Below are 21,661 nucleotides of genomic sequence, written 5' to 3' on the forward strand. Positions count from 1 at the left end.
GGCATCAACACCTTCTTTCTTCTACTCTCTCTGTACAGCCTAGCATCCTTCTGGCAACAGCCACTGCCTTGTCGCACCGTTTCTTCACCTTTAGTGTCTGAAGATCTAAAGGTGAAGAAACAGTGTGACAAGGTGGTGGCTGTTGCCAGAAGGATGCTAGGCTGTATAGAGAGAGGCATGACCAGTAGAAGAAAGAAGGTGTTGATGCCCCTGTACTGGTCGATGGTGAGGCCCCACTTGGCGTATTGTGTTCAATTTTGGAGACCGTATCTGGCGAAGGACATAAAAAGACTTGAAGCGGTCCAGAAGAAGGCGATGAAAATGGTAGGAGGTTTGTGCCAGAAGACGTATGAGGAGAGACTGGAAGCCCTGAATATGTATACCCTAGAGGAAAGAAGGGACAGGGAGATATGATTCAGACGTTCAAATACTTCAAATGTAGTTCAAATAAGCTTTTTCTCTAGTTTTACTGCTACAGTAGCTAATTGAACTTAAAAACAGCGCATTTCCCCATCTTTGCATGCTCTTTAGTCAATGATGTGAAATATCTTTTCACAGCTAATTTACTGTTTCCATCAGCTGCAGAGATAAGATACTAGTTGCAGGGGGAGAGAAAGGTTTTTGTAGAGAGAACAGTTTCTGTGAGCTTATGGTTTTTCCTTATCCCACTTCACCTGGTTTAATAATGTCAGGACTTAAAGGGATTCTTCCAGAACAAAATCTATTCCAGAGAAAGGAAAATGGTAAAACCAGAGGACATAATTTGAGGTTGAGGGGTGGTAGATTCAAGAGTAATGTTAGGAAATTCTTCTTTATGGAGAAGGTGGTTGATGCGTGGAATGCACTCCTGATGGTGGTGGTGGAGAAGAAAACAGTGACAGTTCAAATAAGCGTGGGATGAACACAGAGGATTTCTGATCAGAAAATAATAAGAAAATAATGGGTATACTTTAAAGGAACTAAGGCCAGTACTGGGCAGGCTTGCACATCCTGTGTCCCGTATATGGATATTCAGTTGAGGATGGGCTGGGGAGGGTTTCGATGGCTGGGAGGGTTACGATGGGCTGGAGTGACTTTTGATGGAGACTCCAGTAGATGGAACCTAAACACACTAATGGGCAGGGCTCTGGGTTTCTGGCTCAGAAATATCTAAGAAAAAGGACCATTTAAACTAAATTAATTTATGGAGTATGTATGGTTGGACAGACTGGATGGACCACTTGGGTCTTTATCTGCCCTCATTTACTATGTTACTAAGAAAGCGTGGGGCAGGCATGTTTGTTCTCTTAGGAGAGGAGGAGATAGTGGATGTTGCAGATGGGCCATTTGGTCTTTATCTGCCATCATGTTTCTATGTTTCCATTACCATTACTACATTTAATTATCTGTTAATGCTATTTTTGATCAATGAGATTTACTTAGTAAGTACATTTCAAAAGAAGTAAAATGTTCCAGTGCTCCTAAAATGAAAAAGAGATGTAGTTGTACAGATGCCAACAATGACGTAATTCAATGCATTTAATCCATTTTATATAGACTTAAGTCATAAGCAGGGGGCAAAGATGCTACAATCAAAGACCAATAAATTCAGTTTAGAATTGCAAATCAATTGGACGTGTTTCCTAAGTACACTATTCAAATTCCTAAAACAATAAAACATGATTCCTTTCTTAGAATTTACTTGCAAATAGATTTGGGCTCTGATGATTAAACAAATGAAAGATTTTGTTCTCTAGATCTGAATAATTAGCTGCTGGAAGGATAGGTATCTGCTGCCCTCCTTGAGACTTAAAACTATCTATCTATTATTTAAGGCCAAAGATCACAGTGACAAAGTTTTGAAGATATTACGGGATAGATATTAGGCCAGTGGCAGTGAGCATTTTTTAGCCGCTGGCAGCATTATCCCCAGATGCTGGGCCCTGAAACTGAAATTTAGGCAGCCTCAAATGCATCTGGCTCTCTCAAAAGTGTGATAAAGATAGAACTGCATAAAGATAGAACTGTGTTTTATGTAATCTGTAGATGGTTACATATTGAATATCAGCATTTAACCACATAAGTGCTGACTCTAACCTTGGACCACCCAAAAATAGCTAGCTTTCAGTTTATCATTAACAGATTAACTGATGTCGAATAGCAGTAGATAACGCTGCACAAGCAATTTACCCTGTCCCTTTTTACAAAACTGTGCAAGAGGTTTGTAGCACCTGCGCTGTTCAGATGGTCATAGAGCATTGGAGCAATGCAGATCATTCAGTGCTAAAATTCTCTTGTGTGGTTTTGTGAAAGGGGAGAGAGTTAAATTGCTTTGAATATCGACCCCCTACAGTTATTGAATCCTGTACCTTGTATCCACTTAGACCAGGGGTAGGGAACTCTGGTCCTCGAGAGCCATATTCCAATCGGGTTTTCAGGATATACCCAATGAATTTGCATGAGATCTGTTTGCATGCACTGCTTGCAATGCATATTCATTGGGAAAATCCTGAAAACCCGACTGGAATACGACTCTTGAGGACCGGAGTTCCCTACCCCTGATAGACTGTTTGAGCAGGGGCTTATTGTAAACGTAATGCTAATAAAGCCATAAACTACCCTGAACATTATTTGGAAAGGTGTTCTAAAAATCTGCTTCTCTGTTTATGGATCATCTAAAAAGGTTCTCACTAGATTACAGTTGTTTCAAAATAAAGCTGCTAAATGAATCATTTACATAGAAACATAGAGTATGACGGCAGAAAAGGGCCGATGGCCCAACAAGTCTGCCCACTCAAGAACCCTCCCTCCTCCCTCTCTCCTTCGGGAATCCATCTTTTAAGCATTCCTCTGGAGCAACACCACCTGTCTGTCCCATCGTCCCTTGAAGTCGAGCGTGGTTCTGGCCTCGACTACCTGACGTGGAAGACTATTCCATTGATCAATTACCCTTTCGGTAAAGAAATACTTCCTGGTGTCTCCATGAAATCTTCCCCCCCTGAGTTTTAGCAGATGCCCTCTTGTCGCCGCTGGTACAATCTTTTTCATATCAGGCTGTTCAGATGTGGAACAATCTTCCACTAGAAATAAGAATCTTAGATTTGTTTATTGATTTTCGTCAAGTTTTAAAGACTTTTTGAAAAATATAACTCTTGATTTTAACTTTTTGTGTAATATTTTTTTAAAGTATATGTTCTCCCTTAATGTAGGGTTTCTCTTGTTGTATTCCGTTATGAAACTGAATTGAAAAGCAGCAGAATATAAGATTACTGATTAGATTAGGTGTTTACTCTTATAACTGAACTTTTGCTTCAGATAAAAGCTGTTATAGGTAAGTGACTTTGTTAGGTCAGCCTTATGCACTTGTTGAATGATTGATTGAAAATATTACCCTCATTTCTAATGTGTTAGTATTGTAAACCGCTTAATACTCATGTACAGGGGGGTCACGTGATGCCGGGCGCTTGAACGGACGTATCTCTCCACAGCTCCGGGCCATGCCAATATAAATCTGCACAATACCCTCCGTAAATTCAGATTTTTTTTGCTTTCTACGCTATTTCTTTGTGCCCTTCGCTTTGCTGACTTGGTGGCATGATTCTTTGGAGTGCTTCTACGTGCGATGACCGCTAAAACACAGCGGGGTGTTCGGGACAGAGTGAAACAGCAGGAGCCGAAGATGGCGGAAGGCCACGAGGTTTACACTACAAGAGGCCGCAGTGCAAGAACTCACCCGATCCCTAACCTTGGTGATGGAGGACAAGCTTGCCAAAATACATACATTTATGGAGGATATCAAAGAAAGCCTAGATTCTCATGCGGGTCGCTTGCAGCGTGTAGAAGATCGTGTGGCACGCCAGGAGGATCAGGCTGCTAACTTTGAGGAACGGCTGCGCGCCCTGGAGTCCACTAACAAAACCCTGCTGGACCGCGTGGATGATCACAAAAACCGAGGGAGGAGAAAGAAACTGCGTTTCATCGGTTTTCCCGCTTCTATCTGAGACGTGGATCTCCGCAAGTGCCTAGAGAGCTGGCTGCTAAAGATTTTAGACCTTACGGATCTGGGCATGTCTATTCAAATCGAGCGGGCGCACCGCGTGGGCCAAAGGAAGGACGATGAGACGCGGCCGCGCCCTGTGCTCGCCCGGTTCCTTAATTTTGCGGTTACTATTTTGCCTGGCTCACTATCGTAAGGGGGCGGATTTTATCTATGATGAACGCAAAATCTTACTTTTCCAAGATTTTTCCCCCCAAGTTTCCTCCCGGCGCAAAGCGATGGCACCACACTGCAACACCTTGTATCACCGTAACATCCGAGTATCCCTCCTTTATCCAGCCCGGGCTCGGGTTTTCTATAACAATAAAGTTCACTATCTGGAGACACCAAGAGAGCTGGAGCAATTCGTTCTTCAACTGCCAGCTCCTGTGCACCCTGAATCTGTACCTACCTGACCTCATATGCCGGGGACTTGGATTTTTGCATTGCAGCATGGCCGCATGTGCTTCTCTATGAACCGCCATTGATGTGAGTCTGGCGGTTGGCGGCAGATGGCCTTGATTTTCGCTCCTTAGCCAGCGGCAGTATTGTCCTGGTGGCTGTTCTTTGACTTTTATGCCTTATTTGCCAGCAGTGCACCAGGAGCTTTGTTTCTTTTGTCTCTTTTGTTCTTTTTTTTCCAGTTCTGAGTCAATAGGGGGACTACCCCTTTTCTTGTGTTTATTCATGCAACTTTCCCTTGGATGAGGCTTTGTTGCCGGTTTCTCATTAGTTGCCTTTTCTTTTAACAGTTGCTGACATGAAGCTGCTTTTATGTTATATTATTTTCTGGTTTTGTCGGTTATGCCTTCACCCTATGTGTGGGGCATGGCCTGGAGCTGTTATTTGTATTTCATTCTCACTTACTGTTTGTTGTTCTGGGACGCTTGTATGGTTCTGGGGGGAGGAGGGATTGGATTGCATGTGGGGAGGGGAGTGTATGGGGTTTTTGTATGAATGTGTATGTATGGGTTTTGTTTGGGATCTGTGATTATGGCTGTCTGGCTCACATAGACTGTTCTCTTGTGCATTTTTGTACTGCTGTCACTCATGTGTGGAGGGGGGATTCGGCTGGGACGTCCCCCGCTCCGTGTTTCTGTAAGTACATGCTTTGCTATGTAACAGTTACCACAAATGTAATGCTATGTCTTCTCTAACCGTGACATCCCTCAATGTGGATGGGATCCACTCTCCCATCAAACGTGCCAAACTCCTTGCATACCTCCGACGAGAACACACGGACGTAGCTTTTCTCCAGGAAACACACTTCACAGACGAAGAACATCGTAAACTAAAGCGGGATTGGGTGGGTCAGATTGGCATTGCCTCTTACAGCTCTAGACAGCGTGGGGTGGCTATCCTCATACATAAACGCATACCGTTTACAGCAGGTCTCGGACCCTGATGGGAGATACGTCTTGCTAGTGGGTGAATTATGGGGCCAGTCCATTGTTTTTTGTAATATATATGCCCCTAACACTTACTCGCACGCTTTTTTCTCTCACCTTGTAACTCTCTTGGCCTCCTATGCTTCTAGTTTACTTGTGTTGGGGGAAGACTTCAATGTGCCTGCTAACCCAGCCTTAGATTGCCAACCAGTGAGAGACGCCCCTAGGGAACATTTCAACAGGGGCGTGAACTACCTCATGGGAGAATTGGGCTTGTTGGATGTTTGGAGGACTCTACATCCCGAAGAGCGTGATTTTTCTTTTTATTCCCACCCCCACCTGTCTTATTCTCGTCTTGATTATTTCCTTGTTTCTGAACTCTGGTTCCCCAAATTTGCCTCAGCCTCCATGCTCGCTCCGACTTTATCTGACCACTCTTTGATCTCTATCTCTCTTCAGTTCTTGCAGTCCTCCGGTGAACGCATATGGCGTATGTCACCACAGCTCTATACCGATAAGGTATTTCATGAATATTTTTCCAAAAAATGGGAGGATTTTCTTCATACTAATTCTGTTTTGGATGTGGGGCCTGTTGTCTACTGGGAGGCTGCAAAATCTGTCATGCGTGGACACATTTTGGCATATTCTTCCGCTCTGAAGAGGCGACGGGAGGGTGAACTCCTCGCCCTCACTCGGGAACTGCAAGAGCTTCGCCGGGTGCACATTTCCCAACTTACCCCATTGATCAGGGCCTCACTGAAACTATTGAAAGATAAGATCAATCATCTCCTTGACGCGCGAGCCCAACGCAGCATATATTTTTACAAATATAGACTGCACGCCTGGGGTAACAAAATAGGACGTATGTTAGCAAATTTGGTCAGACCACCCAAGGCCAAGCACGTCATCACCGGTATTAAGGACAGGACGGGCCACCTACACACTAACCCTACGGATATCGCGGCTCATTTTGTCAGTTTTTATCGAGACCTTTATATGGCTTCCCCGGTTGACTCCCAGGCCCGAGATGATTTTTTCAGGGACCTCCCTCTGCCATCTCTTTCAGAGGAATAGGGGCGGATATTAAACTCCCCCATCACGGGGCAGGAACTACAAATAGCTATCGGTAAACTTACACTTGCAAAAACACCGGGCCTGGACGGCATGGGGCCGGAATTTTACAAATTGTTGCCTCCTACTGTTTTGCCGACATTGCAATCCTACTACACCAGTCTATTGACCTTCCACCTGGGGACAAATCGAGCTCACGTTATCCTTCTCCCCAAACCAGGCCGACCCCAGGACCAATTGGGCTCATATCGACCAATTTCCCTTCTCAACCAAGACGTTAAGGTTTTAGGTAGTATACTGGCAGCCCGTCTTAATACCTTTCTGCCGGAGCTGATCCACGAGGATCAGGTCGGCTTTGTTCCCGGCCGACATGCATCTCTGAATCTTTTGAAGGTTTTGTCGGTTTTGCAGTCATCCCATGCGCCGGGGGACAGGGCCCTTATCGCCAGTCTTGACGTTGAGAAGGCGTTCGATATGGTCTCCTGGGAACATCTTTTTTGGGTCCTGGGGCGGTTTGGCATCACTGGTGATTTTGTTCGGTGGGTAACGGCTCTCTATACTAGACCATCTTCGCAGCTTTTGGTGAATGGGGCATTGTCTGATTCTTTTCCCTTAGGACGTGGCACCCGTCAAGGATGTCCGTTGTCCCCTCTCCTCTTTCTGCTTTCATTGGAGCCTTTGGCACAACGTATCCGACAAGACTCGTGTCTTGAAGGCCTTCGTGTAGGGACACATGAATTCCGCATTAGCCTATTTGCGGATGACATGCTTCTTTACGTTAATCACGCTGACACCATTATGCCCCGTCTTATGGCACTTATACAAATTTACGGGCGTTTTTCGGGCCTTAAGATCAATTTTGAAAAGACGGAGGCTCTTTTGCTTGGGACGTCGGGTGTGCCTCGATGGACAGAGACCCTGGGCGTAGGAGTGGCCCCTGGGAAGCTTAAATACTTGGGAATAATGTTGTATTGCGACCCTAAGCGTTTATACACAGCCAATATCTCCGCCGCGCTTGGTAAGATCAAAACCTTGTGCCATCGGTGGCGAACCTTACCACTGTCCCTCATGGGAAGGGTTGCATTAGTCAAGATGGTACTTTTCCCCAAATTACTGTACCCTATTCAGACTATCCCCGTTTGGGTGTCTTCTTCTGATGAGCGTTCTTATCTTGCCACTATCAGATCTTTTATTTGGCGAGCTGGGGCACCTAGAATCAGCTTTTCCAAACTCTCTCGAGCTAAACAGCATGGTGGCCTGAACGTCCCTGACTTACGCATGTACAATGTGGCAGCTTTATTTCGCTGGATACACTCCCATTTGGCGCCTGATTCCTGTTCTTCTCCTCCGACCCTCTTGGAATCCTGCTGTCTCCCTCTCTCCGTTTCCTCTTTTCTCCATGGCTGTTCTGGGGGGGGTTTCGGCCTTCCCTCTTCTTCTTCTTCCTCTTCCTCTTCTTTCCTTCCTTTTCTTTTCTCCTTTCGGAAGGCTTGGGTATGGTGGCGCAAGAAGCAGAATCTGCTACCCGGTTTTTCCCCTTTTCTTTCTCTCCTTCGCAACCCTGATTTCCCTCCTGGCATGAAACGTTTATGGGGTCTGTTAGATCGAGGAGAGCGGGATACCACTCTGGGGGCGGTTTTGGATATGGGGGGTGGTCTCTTTCCCTCTTTCTCTCAGGTGCGGGCGCATTGGGGTCTCCCCTCCCATCACATTCATACATATTTACAGATTCAGCACTATATTACTCCTCAACTAGCTCGCCATGCGGGCCGATGGGAGAGTGGGTCCCTTGATAATATTTTTCTGGAAACCCCGTCTTCCAGGAATACTATTTCCCGATGGTATTCTGCGTGTAGAGACCACCAACCTGAACTGGGTTTGGTGACACTTGCTAGGGACTGGTCCTCCGAGCTGGGAAGGACTGTCACTGTTCAGGATCTGCATGTGTTTTTTCAGAACATTTATACCTTGGTTAAAGCAGTCTCTCTTCAGGAGACACAGTTTAAAATCCTCCATAGAACATATATAACAAGAACTCGTGGGGTGCTCATGCACTTATGGACCGATGCTCTCTGCACTCGTTGTTCACAAAGCCCTGGTACATTTCTCCATTCCTTTTTTGACTGTCAGGCTCTCACGATTTGGGGCCGGGTTCATCACTGCCTTGAATCGGTACTTCAATACACTTTTGAATGGAACTGTGTAGCGCTTCTGCTAGGGGATGTCCAGGATTTGATTCAACAGGGTGTAGACCTCCCAGCCCAGAAATTCATCTTGCATGCTGTTCTTCTGGGCAAAAACCTTGTTTTGCAACAATGGTCTATTGCAGAGGCTCCTGCCTTCAGTCTATGGCTTGCCAGAATGAGGATGCAGGCCAGATTTGAACTCGATTCTTATTCCTCCAGAACTCAAGCTGTGTGGCTTACCTATTGCGCATTATGGGACCGTTTTTTGGCTTTGCCCCCACCTGCAACTGCACCTTCATGACTTTTGTGTTCTCCTGAAATAGAAGGCTTGGGTCTTCGTTTTCACATTTCACATTTGACCTACTGCAATTTGTTTTCCTCTTTTGTGTTATGCTTATTTATTGACAGCTCTGGTGAGCCTCGGTTATTGTGCGCATTGCTTGCTTTGGGTTTGAATGGGAGTGTGTGAGTAGAGGAATGTCTGTGTGTTCGTCTGTTGATCTGTGAGATTGTATTGGTGAATCGTTTGGGGATTCACAGGCTTCTCTCTATTTCTTTGTTAAGTAGAAACTGGGCATGTGTGAACCATGTTTTTTGTACCATCATTATTGCTACTGTTTTGCGAACTCTATCTGTTCATTTCCAAAGAGTTGGTATTCAGCTGTTCTGCATACTGTACATGGTTTTGATTGCCTAATAAATATGATATTACAAAAAAAAATACTCATGTACAATGGTATATCTAATATAATAAATTATCCAATCCAATAAATGGGGATGGTTGTGAATCTTTTATAATTTCATAGAAAAGTTCTGTGTGCTCAGCTATATAGTATTTTGTCAGTGACACCTGTTTAATTCTGTTTTCTGATATTTATGGGTACAATATTTGTCTTGACAGTGATGCTGGAAACAGTGACCGGGTAGTAATTCAGGAATTGTTAAAGACAGTTGCCCAATCTCAACAACTTGAGACAAGTACTCAAAGAGATTTTAAAGGTTAGTAATAAAAAGCACAATAGCAACAAGACAGGATTTTGATTGGCCTGTCTTTCATTAAATATCACGTTACTTGTGTTTAGCTTGAGATGCCGTTTCTTTACAGTTATTACAAAATACAGTAATGGCAATAATAAATCTTCAGACCTCTACCAGATACAACTTTATCAAAACGACCACTGGAGAATCCAAAATATTTTGTAATATATATTCTTTAACTTTCTCACGGACCTCAGTGGTACCGTCTACATGCCACTAGACTTTGAGATCATGTAGAACACTGGCACTCCTAATCGTCATCGGTCCCTTGTATTTCAATATTTTCTATTCATACTTTTTAAATATTTTAAATTTTTTATATACTTTAAATCAGTACTTATCTTTTACTCCGCGGGTGGGGGTAAGCACTCAGACGTAGGCTACATTTCGCCCCGTAGGGCTGTGTCAAGGAAATCCCCCTTAAATCAACCTGCTCATGCTCCCCGCGTTCAAATTAAAGACAGCTGGAGCGCAGGCTGTGTGGCCCTGTGTCGGTCCTATCGAGTACCAGCATGTGCGGATGCCTTCCAGACATGGCCATGAAGAGACGGGGTTTGTGTGGTGGGACGGGGCTGTGGGTGGAATGGGGCGGGGCCATGGGCCCTCTTTTTATTTATTTATTTTTTTAAAGAGCAAAATCTAGTAACCCTACTCTCATATATCGCCATGTTTAAATTATCAGCCAGTCGGGTTTTCAAGATATCCCTAATGAATATGCATGAGAAAGATTAGCATTCCTGTCACTTCCATTATATGCAAATCTGTCATGCATATTCATTAGGGATGAATAGAAAATATTCATGGATGACAGAACACAAATTAAAATTTAACCCGGACAAAACAAACTGCATCCTCCTAGAAAACAGCAAAACCCCAACCTTAACAAACCTAGTAATAAACTCGATCTTGGGGGGTGGGGGTATGGTGGGTCCGGGGAGGACATAAGAGTCCAGTCCTCCGCGGGTGTTTGATGAAAATGTATCCCATGGTTGTTATTGCTGTTGTATTTACTGTTGCTTAATAAAATAGATTTGAACTAAAAAACTCGATCTCATACCCCATACAACCCACTCTAAAACTCCTTGGAGTGCTGATTGACAGAAGATGTACCATGCAACCACAAATCAACAAAATAATAAAAACATCATTCGCAACCATGAGAAACCTAAGACAAGTTCAAAAATTCTTCGACAGAAAACTATTCCAACTTTTGGTACAATCCCTAATCCTAGGCCAAATAGACTACTGCAACATACTATATCTCCCCTGCCCAGCAACCATAATAAAACAACTACAAACAATACAAAACACAGCCCTAAGACTCATCTACTCATTGAAAAAATATGACCACATTACAGAGGCATACCACGACTCACACTGGCTCCCAATACAAGCAAGAATACACTTCAAATTCCATTGCCTACTATTTAAAGCTATAAACGGAGACACCCCTACTGGAACAACCGACTATCTCAATCCACCTCAACCAGACACAGGAGAACCCACACACCCGCCAACCAAAAATGTCAAATGAAGAAAACTGTATGACAACCTACTGGCCACCAGAGCAGCAAAACTGGACAACTTAACAATCTGCTGTCTTCGACCACAGACTATAAAACCTTTAAAAAAGAAACAAAAATCCTACTCTTCAAAAAATACATAGAACCTATATAACACAACCAGATTATCTTAGCAAATTAAAAATGTTCAATCTACTCCCTATGTATTTCCAAATATCATGACAATTCTTATGTACTCCGCCTTGAACCGGAACAGAAATCACTAATGTAATATCTTGAAAACTCAACTGGCTGGGGGTTCCTCAGGACAGGTTTGGGAACCACTGATCTAATATATAAAGTCTGATAATATAAACAATGCAAGGGTTGGGAACGTGACATTTGACTTTTAAGTGTTTAAACTAAACTAAAACTTAGGGCTCCTTTTATCAAGCTGCGCTAGCGGGGTTAACGCGCACAACTTTGCATCACATGCTAACCCCCGCGCTGGCTAAAAACTACTGCCTGCTCAAGAGGAGGCGGTAGCGGCTAGCGCGGCCGGCGGTTTAACGCGCACTATTATGCACGTTAAAGCACTAGTACGGCTTGATAAAAGGACCCTTAGCTTTGTATACCGGGTCTTCAACCAACATGGAGCTCGACTCGGTTAACAGTAACTAAAAGAAATACAAAAAAATAAAAGAGAAATAACAAAATCAAAGAATATTAATGCGAATGATTTCCAAAGTGTTTAGCAAAGAGAATAGTTTTCTTTTTTTTTTTTTTTAATATCATCTTTATTAAGCATAACAAAGAACGACTCTGTCAAGAAATATAGCAATATCCAACACAATAACAGGGAACCACAGTCTGCAAGATGAAAAGAAACAGTTTTGCAATTCCCCCCCCCCACTCCAAACAAACTTCAGATATGGGCCAGGCAAAGCTTGTGTCTCCAGAACCACCACTCTAGGAGCGCCCTAACAGGGTGAGTGACTCAGTAAATAGAATAGTTTTTAAAGACTTGCGAAAAAATTGAAAAGGTCCCGGGTCCCTTAGGATAAGAGGAATTTCATTCCATAGTTGAGTTAATTTGAACAGAATAGACCGAGTTTCTTGATTCTTTTGATTCCCTTTACTGAAGGAAAGGAGAGTTTGAATTGTTGGGTACCTCTTGCAAGAGAGAATCTATACACATTACATAATAAAGGGACAAAAGGGGTAAAAATACCATATAGAATTTTAAAAGTAATGGAAAGGGTTTGTATGATGATGGTGTATGGTTGTTTTTTTGTCATGTTTTTATTACATAATATTGCACAAAAAACCTAATTTAAAATATGTCAGTTGTGACCCAAATAGAATTGTTGGATATGCGGGATATAAATTTTTTTAAATAAATAAAACAATATCTCTCTTCCCTCTCTCCCCATGCAGGATTATCTCTCCCTTCTACTACCATATCCAACATTTTTGTTTCTTTCCCATTGTTCACCATCTCTTTGTGCCCTGGGTCAGACATCTCTATCCCACCCCCATTTCTTCCCTTCCATCATCATGTTTAGCATTTCTTTCTCTCTCCAATCTCCATGCATCTCTCTCTCCCTTTCATGCCATATGCAATATTTCTCTCTTTCTCACCCCTCTCCACTTTTTGCCTCTCTCCCTTTATTCTCCTTTACCCCATGTCCAACACATCTTCCTCTTTCCCTTCTCGGTTTCCATATGAAGCATCTTTCCTTCCCTTCCCTCCTCCCTACCTCATTGACAACTCTTGTTGCATCTCTCCCTTCCTCTCCACCACCCCATGTCCAACATTTCTTCCTCCCTCCTTTATATGCAGCATATTTCCTTCCTTCCCTCCCCTCCCCCACTGGCAGCTTTTGTTGCATCTCTCCCCCTTCCTCTCCACCTCATGTCCAACACTTCTTCCTTCCCTCCCCTCCCCCACTGACAACTCTTGGTGCATCTCTCCCTTCCTCTCCACCTCATGTCTAACACTTCTTCCTCTCTCCCCTCCCCCATTGACAACTCTCCCTTCCTAAGGCCTTGCTTAACAGGTCACGGCAGCAGCAGCGATTTTCACATGCTGCCTGCAGCAGAGGAGAGGATTCCGAGTTAACAGCAGGCTGTCAGTGTGTGTGAATTGCTGCCGCGACCTGCTGATGCAGGGCCCATTGCTGAGAAAAGATTCTGCCTGCAAACAGGTAAATTCTGTGCGACTGTACAATTCTACGGAAATCTTGCATTGCATTGAATAGTGATGCAAAATTCTGCCAGGAGTAGCCAATGAATGATGATTATTTCTTCTCAACAAACAGTGAATGCTGCATGCATAATGTCCATATCCAGTTCAAGGAGCAGAAAACCTAATTGGGAAATTAAGCCCATGTCTTTCATACAGCAGCATGCAGTACTTCTCTGACCCACCAATTCAGCTCATTATTGGTTGACTAATATGTATATATTTGTTGCTTTTTTATGTTTCCAGTGGTGGTGTTGACAGAAGTTGACAAACTTACAAAAGATGCTCAGCATGCCTTAAGAAGAACCATGGAGAAGTACATGGCTAATTGCAGGTTGATTCTATGCTGCAATTCCACCTCTAAAGTCATCCCGCCTATTCGAAGTAGATGTCTAGCAGTGAGGATTCCTGCTCCCAGCATTGATGATGTAGGATTTGTTGTATTCATTTTATTTGGGTGGCTGGGGCAGCAAATTTTCCTCCTTCATTCACAATTGCCTAGTTTCTCTCCCTCCCCCATTTTATATACCCCTTTTCTGCACTTTGGTTTATCCTTGGCCAAGGACCATAGGCTGCATTTCAATATAAATTTGTGGTTGATATGATCTATCCATAACGGTGGTGTAAATCAATGTCTCTAAAACTTTTTTAACTCTGGCACACTAAACGGAGGAAATGTTTTTTGTGGCACATTAAATGGAGCAAATGTATTTTATGGCACATTATAATTTAAATAATAATATTGCAGAACCAACAAAAATTACATTTGAGTGTTATTTATAAATTTGAGTGTTATTTATTTAAAGTTCTTAACATAGAAGAAGGGAGCATGATATTTCTCTGGAGACAAGCAAGATAAATGTAGGCACACTTGTTGGAGAAGTCTCTTGACTGATCCTGTGTGTCTATGCTCTCTCCTAGCAATAGTAAGCTTTTGGTTTATTGGGCACATGCAGGGAATCCTGCCTCAAGTGGCTCCTCCCCTTGCCATGTTAGTTTTTTTCTTTTACCACTCCTACAGGTCACAGGCTCTCACTCCCAGGAAAAAAAAAGGATGTAGAAAATTAAAAAAAAGAAAAGAAAAGGCTTAATAACCAGGAAAAACACCTCATTTGACCTTACAATTACTAAAAAAAACCAACAAAAAAACCAAACATTTTAGTCAGCTTACTTCAACCACAGTGGCAAGGCAAGAGCTTCAGGATAGCAGTTGCTTTCAGTGGCTCACTGACAACACCACTACCTATGGCGCAGCTTACTCAGGAACCTCCACCCTTTCAGCCAGCGTCGGCCTTCTTCCATTTATTGCACCACTTCATGTAGGACAGTACTAACTTGCTTCAGACAGTGCCAGCGCATGTGCAACCACCTCTATTTAGGACCATCTGTCCCTTCAGAAATGGATGAATCCTCTCATCCCTCAGTTTCAAGAATTCTCCCAGTTTCCCATGTTGTTCCACTTACAGAACCATAATGGGCCACTGTACATCCATCTGGTTATAGAAACATTGCCTGCTGTCTACTTAATGTAGCTCCCACCACCTTATTGCTGCAACATAGCAAATGGATAGCCTTGGTGATGACAGCAGCTCGCTTGCTTTTAGCTGCAGCTTGGAAACAGATGGATCTGCTCACACTGGAAATGGTGCAACATAAAGTGTTTTATATATATAACATGTCCAAACTGACTGCTTTGTGTAGGAATCACTTGGTGTCCTTTCAAAAAACTTGGTCCTCGTATATCTCCTGGTGTTGCTCTGGGGTCTTTACACCTTCCTCATTTTAGATTGGGCTGTACTGTGGCTGCTCTCTCATAGCCCATTTCAACGGCAAAGGGGGGGGTTGGTTGGGGTGTTTTGGGATGGGGGGGCGGGGTCATTCTTAATGAGAAGGAAGGGGTAATTTAGAGTACTTGGACCATATGCTGAAGAGTTACAGTGTATCTTTAGCTTGGTTGCTTATCCTATGATGTATCATCTTGCATTGTTTTGTATTGGTGTTTGACAATGTTTGCTTGTATTTTGCTGTTCTACTAATAAAAATTTAAAATTAAAAAAAAAGAAACATAGAAACATGATGACAGATAAAGGCCAAATGGCCCATCTAGTCTGCTCATCCGCAATAACCATTATCTCTTACTCTCTCCAAGAGATCCAATGTGCCTATCCCAGGCCCTTTTGAATTCAGACACATTCTCTGTCTCCATCACCTCTTCTGGGAGACTGTTCCACGCATCTACCACCCTTTCTGTAAAAAAGTATTTCCTTAGATTACCCCGGAGCTTATCACCTCTTAACTTCATCCTATGGCTTCTCATTGCAGAGTTTCCTTTCAAATGAAAGAGGCTCGACTCATGCACATTTACATAAACAAATATTATTTCAGGGAAAGAAAAAAGGGCTCCTGGATTAAGTTTTGTAGGCATCCTTCAACTTGGAAAATAGACAACTGAGGGGTGGGGGGGGGGGGATAAGAATGATATCTACAAAATCCTGAGTGGTGTAAAATGGGAGTGAATTGATTTTCACTCTTTCCTAATGTACAAAAACTAGGGTACACTCGATGAAGTTACATGGAAATACTTTAAAAACAAATAGGAAATATTTTCTTTAACTCAAAAGACTAGTTTTGCTATTGAGACAGATACGAGGGGGAAGCCATTGCTTGCCCTGGGATTGGTAGCATGGAACATTGCTACTATTTGGATTTCTGTCAGGTTTTTTTACCTAGATTGGCCACTGTGGGAACAGGATACTGGTCTAGATGAACCATTGGTCTGATCCAGTATAGCTATTCTTGTGTTCTTAATAGATTAAGCTCTAGAGTTCATTGCCAGAGGATTTGGTAACAGAAGTTAGTATATTTGGGGGTAAGAAAGGTTTGGATAAGTTCCTGGAGGAAAGTCTGTTATTGAGACAGACATCGGGGAAGCTATTACTTGCCCTGGATCTGTAGCATGTAATGTTACTACTATTTGGGTTTCTGCCAGGCACTTGTGACCTGGATTGACCACTGTTGGAAACGGGGCTGGATGGACCATTGATCCCGCCCTGTATGGCTATTCTTATGTTCAGAGCCTTACTACTCACCACAGAGCGCCTCATAAACTCATTATTGGTAGCTTATCCTAGTCAATGTTCCACCTACACAAACCTCTGCATTACAGCAGGACAAGCAAGATGTGTTTGCCTACTCAAAATGTACTCTGACTCATAACACCCCAGACCATGGGTGATAGAAGAGGCTTTAAACATTAAAACAAAACAAATCAGAAAACTCACTTTTATACCACAATACCATTAAGTTCTATGTGGTTTTACAAAAGAAGAAGTAGATACAGTAGATGGAATACTTCAATTACCCAAAGGATCTAGTAAACAAATATGTTTTTAAATGTCACCTGAATTGATGGTAAATGTTAGAGGACACAATTAAACGATTCAAATCCTTGTCCCGAGATGCTGCTTGATAGGATAGAAGGTGTGATGATATATTTTAAATTTACAGCCTTTGACAGATGGAAAAGTGAATAGAGCATGTGAGTGTCTAAAGTGTTTTGCCCTAACAAATGTAAACGAATCCACAAGAGAGTACGGTATGAGATCTGCTAACACCTTGAAGCAAAAACAACCAAACTTAAACTTCACATGGACCTCAACCGGCAGCCAGTGTAGTTGCTAAAAGAAAGGCATAACATGGTCAAACTTATTCAGATTGAAGATCAGTCAAACAGCTGCATTCTGAATAATGCAGAGTCTATAAAGATTTTTTTGAGTACCAGCAAAATGGATAATATTACAATATCAAGTTGACTCAGAACTAGGGATTGCACCAGAAGTCTGAAAGATGAAACATCAAAATGTTCTCTAATGGTACGCAATTTCCATAATGTATGGAAACCCATTTGTACATTCTTCATAGACAAATTCTGATCCAAAATTATTCCCAGTACATCCAAAGAGATAGTTGCTGTACTGGTACATAAAGTTCTGCAACTATAAATTTGGAAAAATCCCCCCTCTATATTTTCCACTTTTAGACATTTAGAACATCATTATACGTTTCCTCTGCATCAAGACACGACCAACAATATCTCTCATCCCAGCCTGTAGTCTCCAAGGTGACACTAAAGAAAGCTAAATTCACTAAAACACAAATCTGTGGCTCTACAGGGAAAGTTAATAGGTTCCCAAGACTCCACAGGGAAGAAGGTATATTGGAGCTCTATGCTCGCCCTTAATAGCTGATCAGTTTCATTTCCATTTCCAAAACACAAGAGAGAAAGCTACAAGTACCATTTTAAGCAGCTGCCTAGATCTGTCTAATGGTGAGGCTGACACTTCTGGTCTGCTGTCATTTTACCATAGCCAAACCAGAAATTGATTATTGAAAGAAGAAATCCAATCATCAAACAGTTTGCTTGATATAACAGCTAAAGTGGAGAGCGGCCACACGATACTTAAAGTCCTAGATTTCAAACGTACGGACTTTAATGCAATGGGAGAGTACCTGAAGAATGAGCTGTTAAGATGGGAGGACATAAGAGAAGTGGAAAGACAGTGGTCTAAGCTGAAAGGAGCGATAAAAATGGCTACGGACCTTTATGTGAAGAAAATAAATAAAAACAACAAAAAAAAGGAAGCTGATATGGTTCTCCAAACTAGTGGCGGAGAAAATAAAGGCGAAAGAGTTGGCGTTCGTGAAATATAAAAAAAACCCAAGAAGAGGAGTGCAGAAAGGACTACAGGGTGAAACTGAAAGAAGCCAAGAGAGGGATATGTCTGGTGAAAGCACAGGCAGAAGAACAAATGGCTAAAAATGTAAAAAAGGGAGACAAAATTTTTTTCAGATATATTAGTGAAAGGAGGAAGATGGAAAAACAGAATTGCTAAACTAAAAGATGCTGGGAACCGATATGTTGAGAGTGATGAGGAAAAAGCAAATGTGCTAAACAAATACTTCTGTTCTGTGTTCACAGAAGAAAATCCTAGAGAAGGACCGAGATTGTCTGGCAAAGTTACATGAGAAAATGGAGTAGATTCTGCGCCGTTCACGGAGGAGAGTGTTTATGAGCAACTTGAAAAACTGAAGGTGGACAAAGCGATGGGACCAGACGGGATCCATCCCAGGATACTAAGGGAGCTAAAAGAGGTTCTGGTGAGTCCTATTAAAGACTTGTTCAACAAATCTCTGGAGATGGGAGTGGTTCCTGGGGATTGGAGGAGAGCTGATGTGGTCCCTATTCACAAAAGTGGTCACAGGGATGAAGCAGGAAACTACAGGCTGGTGAGCCTCACTTCGGTTGTTGGAAAAATAATGGAAATGTTGCTGAAAGAAAGGATAGTGTACTTCTTTGAATCTAATGGGTTACAGGATCCAAGGCAACATGGCTTTACAAAAGGTAAATCGTGCCAAACGAACCTGATTGAATTTTTTGATTGGGTGACCAGAGGACATATGCTAGATGTAATTTACTTAGATTTCAGCAAAGCCTTTGATACGGTTCCTCATAGGAGGCTGTTGAACAAATTTGAAAGGCTGAAGTTAGGAACCAAAGTGGTGAACTGGGTTAGAAACTGGCTGTCGGACAGACGCCAGAGGGTGGTGGTTAATGGAAGTCGCTCAGAGGAAGGAAAGGTGAGTAGTGGAGTCCCTCAGGGTTTGGTGCTGGGGCCGATCCTGTTCCATATGTTTGTGAGTGACATTGCTGAAGGATTAGAAGGAAAAGTTTGCCTTTTTGCAGATGATACCAAGATTTGTAAGAGAGTAGACACCGAAGAGGGAGTGGAAAATATGAAAAAGGATCTGCAAAAGTTAGAGGAATGGTCTAATGCCTGGCAACTAAAATTCAATGCAAAGAAATGCAGAGTAATGCATTTGGGATTAATAATTGGAAGGAACTGTATATGCTGGGAGGTGAGACGCTGATATGCACGGACGGGGAGAGGGACCTTGGGGTGATAGTGTCCGAAGATCTAAAGGCGAAAAAACTGTGTGACAAGGCAGTGGCTGCTGCCAGAAGGATGCTGGGCTGTATAAAGAGAGGCATAGTCAGTAGAAGGAAAAGTGTTGATGCCCCTGTACAGGTCATTGGTAAGGCCCCACTTGGAGTATTGTGTTCAGTTTTGGAGACCATATCTGGCGAAGGACGTAAGAAGACTTGAAGCGATCCAGAAGAGGGCGACGAAAATGATAGGAGGCTTGCGCCAGAAGACGTATGAGGAGAGACTGGAAGTCCTGAATATGTATACCCTAGAGCAGGGGTGCCCAACACGTCGATCGCGATTGACCAGTAGCTCAGGAAGGCAACGCGAGTCGATCGCGGAGCCCATCCCGGGCTCCGTGATAGACTTGTGTTGCCGTCCTGATCTACCGGGCCGATCAGCCTTCCTCTCCAGTGTTCTCTCTAGGGCCTTTTAGCTGGGTGGTCCGCCCAGCTATCATCTGCTGCTGCTGCTGCTGAACATTTAAAAAAAAAAACAAAAAAAACCGGCTTGGAGATTTCAGCCCGTAGCAAACTTATGCTCCGTGGCTCTAACGTGTGCGTGCCGGCTTCCCTTCTCTTCCCTCAGAAACCGGAAGTTATGTCGGGGGGTGGGGGGGAGAAGGGAAGCCGGCACGCACATGTTCGCTATGGACTAAGGCGGGAGACAGGTTAGTGAAGCATTTGCTCTTCTTGCTGCCGGGGCCTTGCTGCCTACTTTCTGTTTCCGCGAAGGCAGGACCCGGCAGCATTTCCCCCAATAGGTCGATCGCGATCTTGGGCCAATCAGCCTTCCTCTCCCCGACGGCAGAATTGACGTCGGGGAGAGGAATGCTGGTCGGCCAAAGCAGGGAGAGCTTGGGGCGGCGTCGGCTTTCGGGCCTGTTATTGGTGGCGGTTTGGGTCCTGGTCCCCGATGGCAGTGGCTTGGGGGAGGGCAGGGAGAAAGAAAGAAAAAGGGCAGGCAGAGAGACAGAAGGAAAGAAGAGAAACAGAAAAAAAAGAAAGGGAGGCAGAGAGAAAGAAAGGGAAGAGGAAGGAAAAGTTGGGGGAAGGAATGAGGTCTGGAGGAGAGGAAGCATACAGGCTAAAAGAAGGGAAGAAAGATTGGATGCACAGTAAGAAGAAGAAAGTGCAACCAGAGACTCATGAAATCACCAGACAAGGTAGGAAAAATGATTTTATTTTAAATTTAGTGATCAAAATGTGTCTGAATTTATATCTGCTGTCTATATTTTACACTAAAGTCCCCTTTTACTAAACCACAATAGTTTTTTAGCGCAGGGAGCCTATGAGCGTCGAGAACAGCGCTGGGCATTCAGCGCAGCTCCCTGCGCTCTAAAAACTGCTATCGTGGTTTAGTAAAAAGGGAGGGGGGTATATTTGTCTATTTTTGTATGGTTGTTACTGAGGTGATAGTGCATAGAGTCATCTGCTTTGACCTCTTTGAAAAACCCTGGAATAGGAATGATAATTAACATTTTCTATGCGTACAGTGTGCGTTGTGGTTTTTTTAAAATTTTATTGTTGGTAGATCATTTTGACTTGGTCATTTTAAAAGTAGCTCGCAAGCCCAAAAAGTGTGGGCACCCCTGCCCTAGAGGAAAGGATGGACAAGGGAGATATGATTCAGACATTCAAATACTTGAAGGGTATTAATGTAAAACAAAATCTTTTCCAGAGAAAGGAAAATGGTAAAACCAGAGGACATAATTTGAGGTTGAGGGGTGGTAGATTCAAGAGCAATGTTAGGAAATTCTACTTTACGGAGAGGGTGGTGGATGCCTGGAATGCGCTCCCGAGAGAGGTGGTGGAGAGGAAAACGGTGACTGAGATCAAAAAAGCGTGGGATGAACACAGAGGATCTAGAATCAAAAAATAATATTAAATATTGAACTAAGGCCAGTACAGGGCAGACTTGCACGGTCTGTGTCTGTATATGGCCATTTGGGGTAGGATGGGCTGGAGAGGGCTTCAATGGCTGGGAGGGTTTAGATGGGATGGAGTAGGTTTTAACAGAGATTTTGGCAGTTGGAACCCATGCACAGTACCGGGTAGAGCTTTGGATTCTTGCCCAGAAATAGCTAAGAAAAAATTTACATTGAATCAGGTTAGGCAGACTGGATGGACCATTCGGGTCTTTATCTGCTGTCATCTACTATGTTATTTATATTTATTGTATTTGAAATATTTATATTCCACATTATCTACCACTCTAGGCAGAAATTTTAGT

At 43.1% G+C, this 21,661-nt stretch overlaps 1 protein-coding gene across 2 annotated transcripts in view; it reads left to right on the forward strand.

Annotated features, from left to right (window-relative positions):
• Positions 1-21,661, forward strand: part of RFC3 (replication factor C subunit 3) — a 51,311-nt gene that overhangs the window by 12,633 nt on the left and 17,017 nt on the right. For both annotated transcript variants that reach the window (XM_033949251.1, XM_033949252.1), the window contains 2 exons: positions 9,562-9,659; positions 13,692-13,873. In XM_033949251.1, the coding sequence (XP_033805142.1) occupies positions 9,562-9,659; positions 13,692-13,873 (280 nt within the window). The remainder of the gene's footprint in view (positions 1-9,561; positions 9,660-13,691; positions 13,874-21,661) is intronic.

The sequence above is a fragment of the Geotrypetes seraphini genome, chromosome 6, assembly GCF_902459505.1.
Source record: "Geotrypetes seraphini chromosome 6, aGeoSer1.1, whole genome shotgun sequence".
NCBI lineage: Eukaryota > Metazoa > Chordata > Amphibia > Gymnophiona > Dermophiidae > Geotrypetes > Geotrypetes seraphini.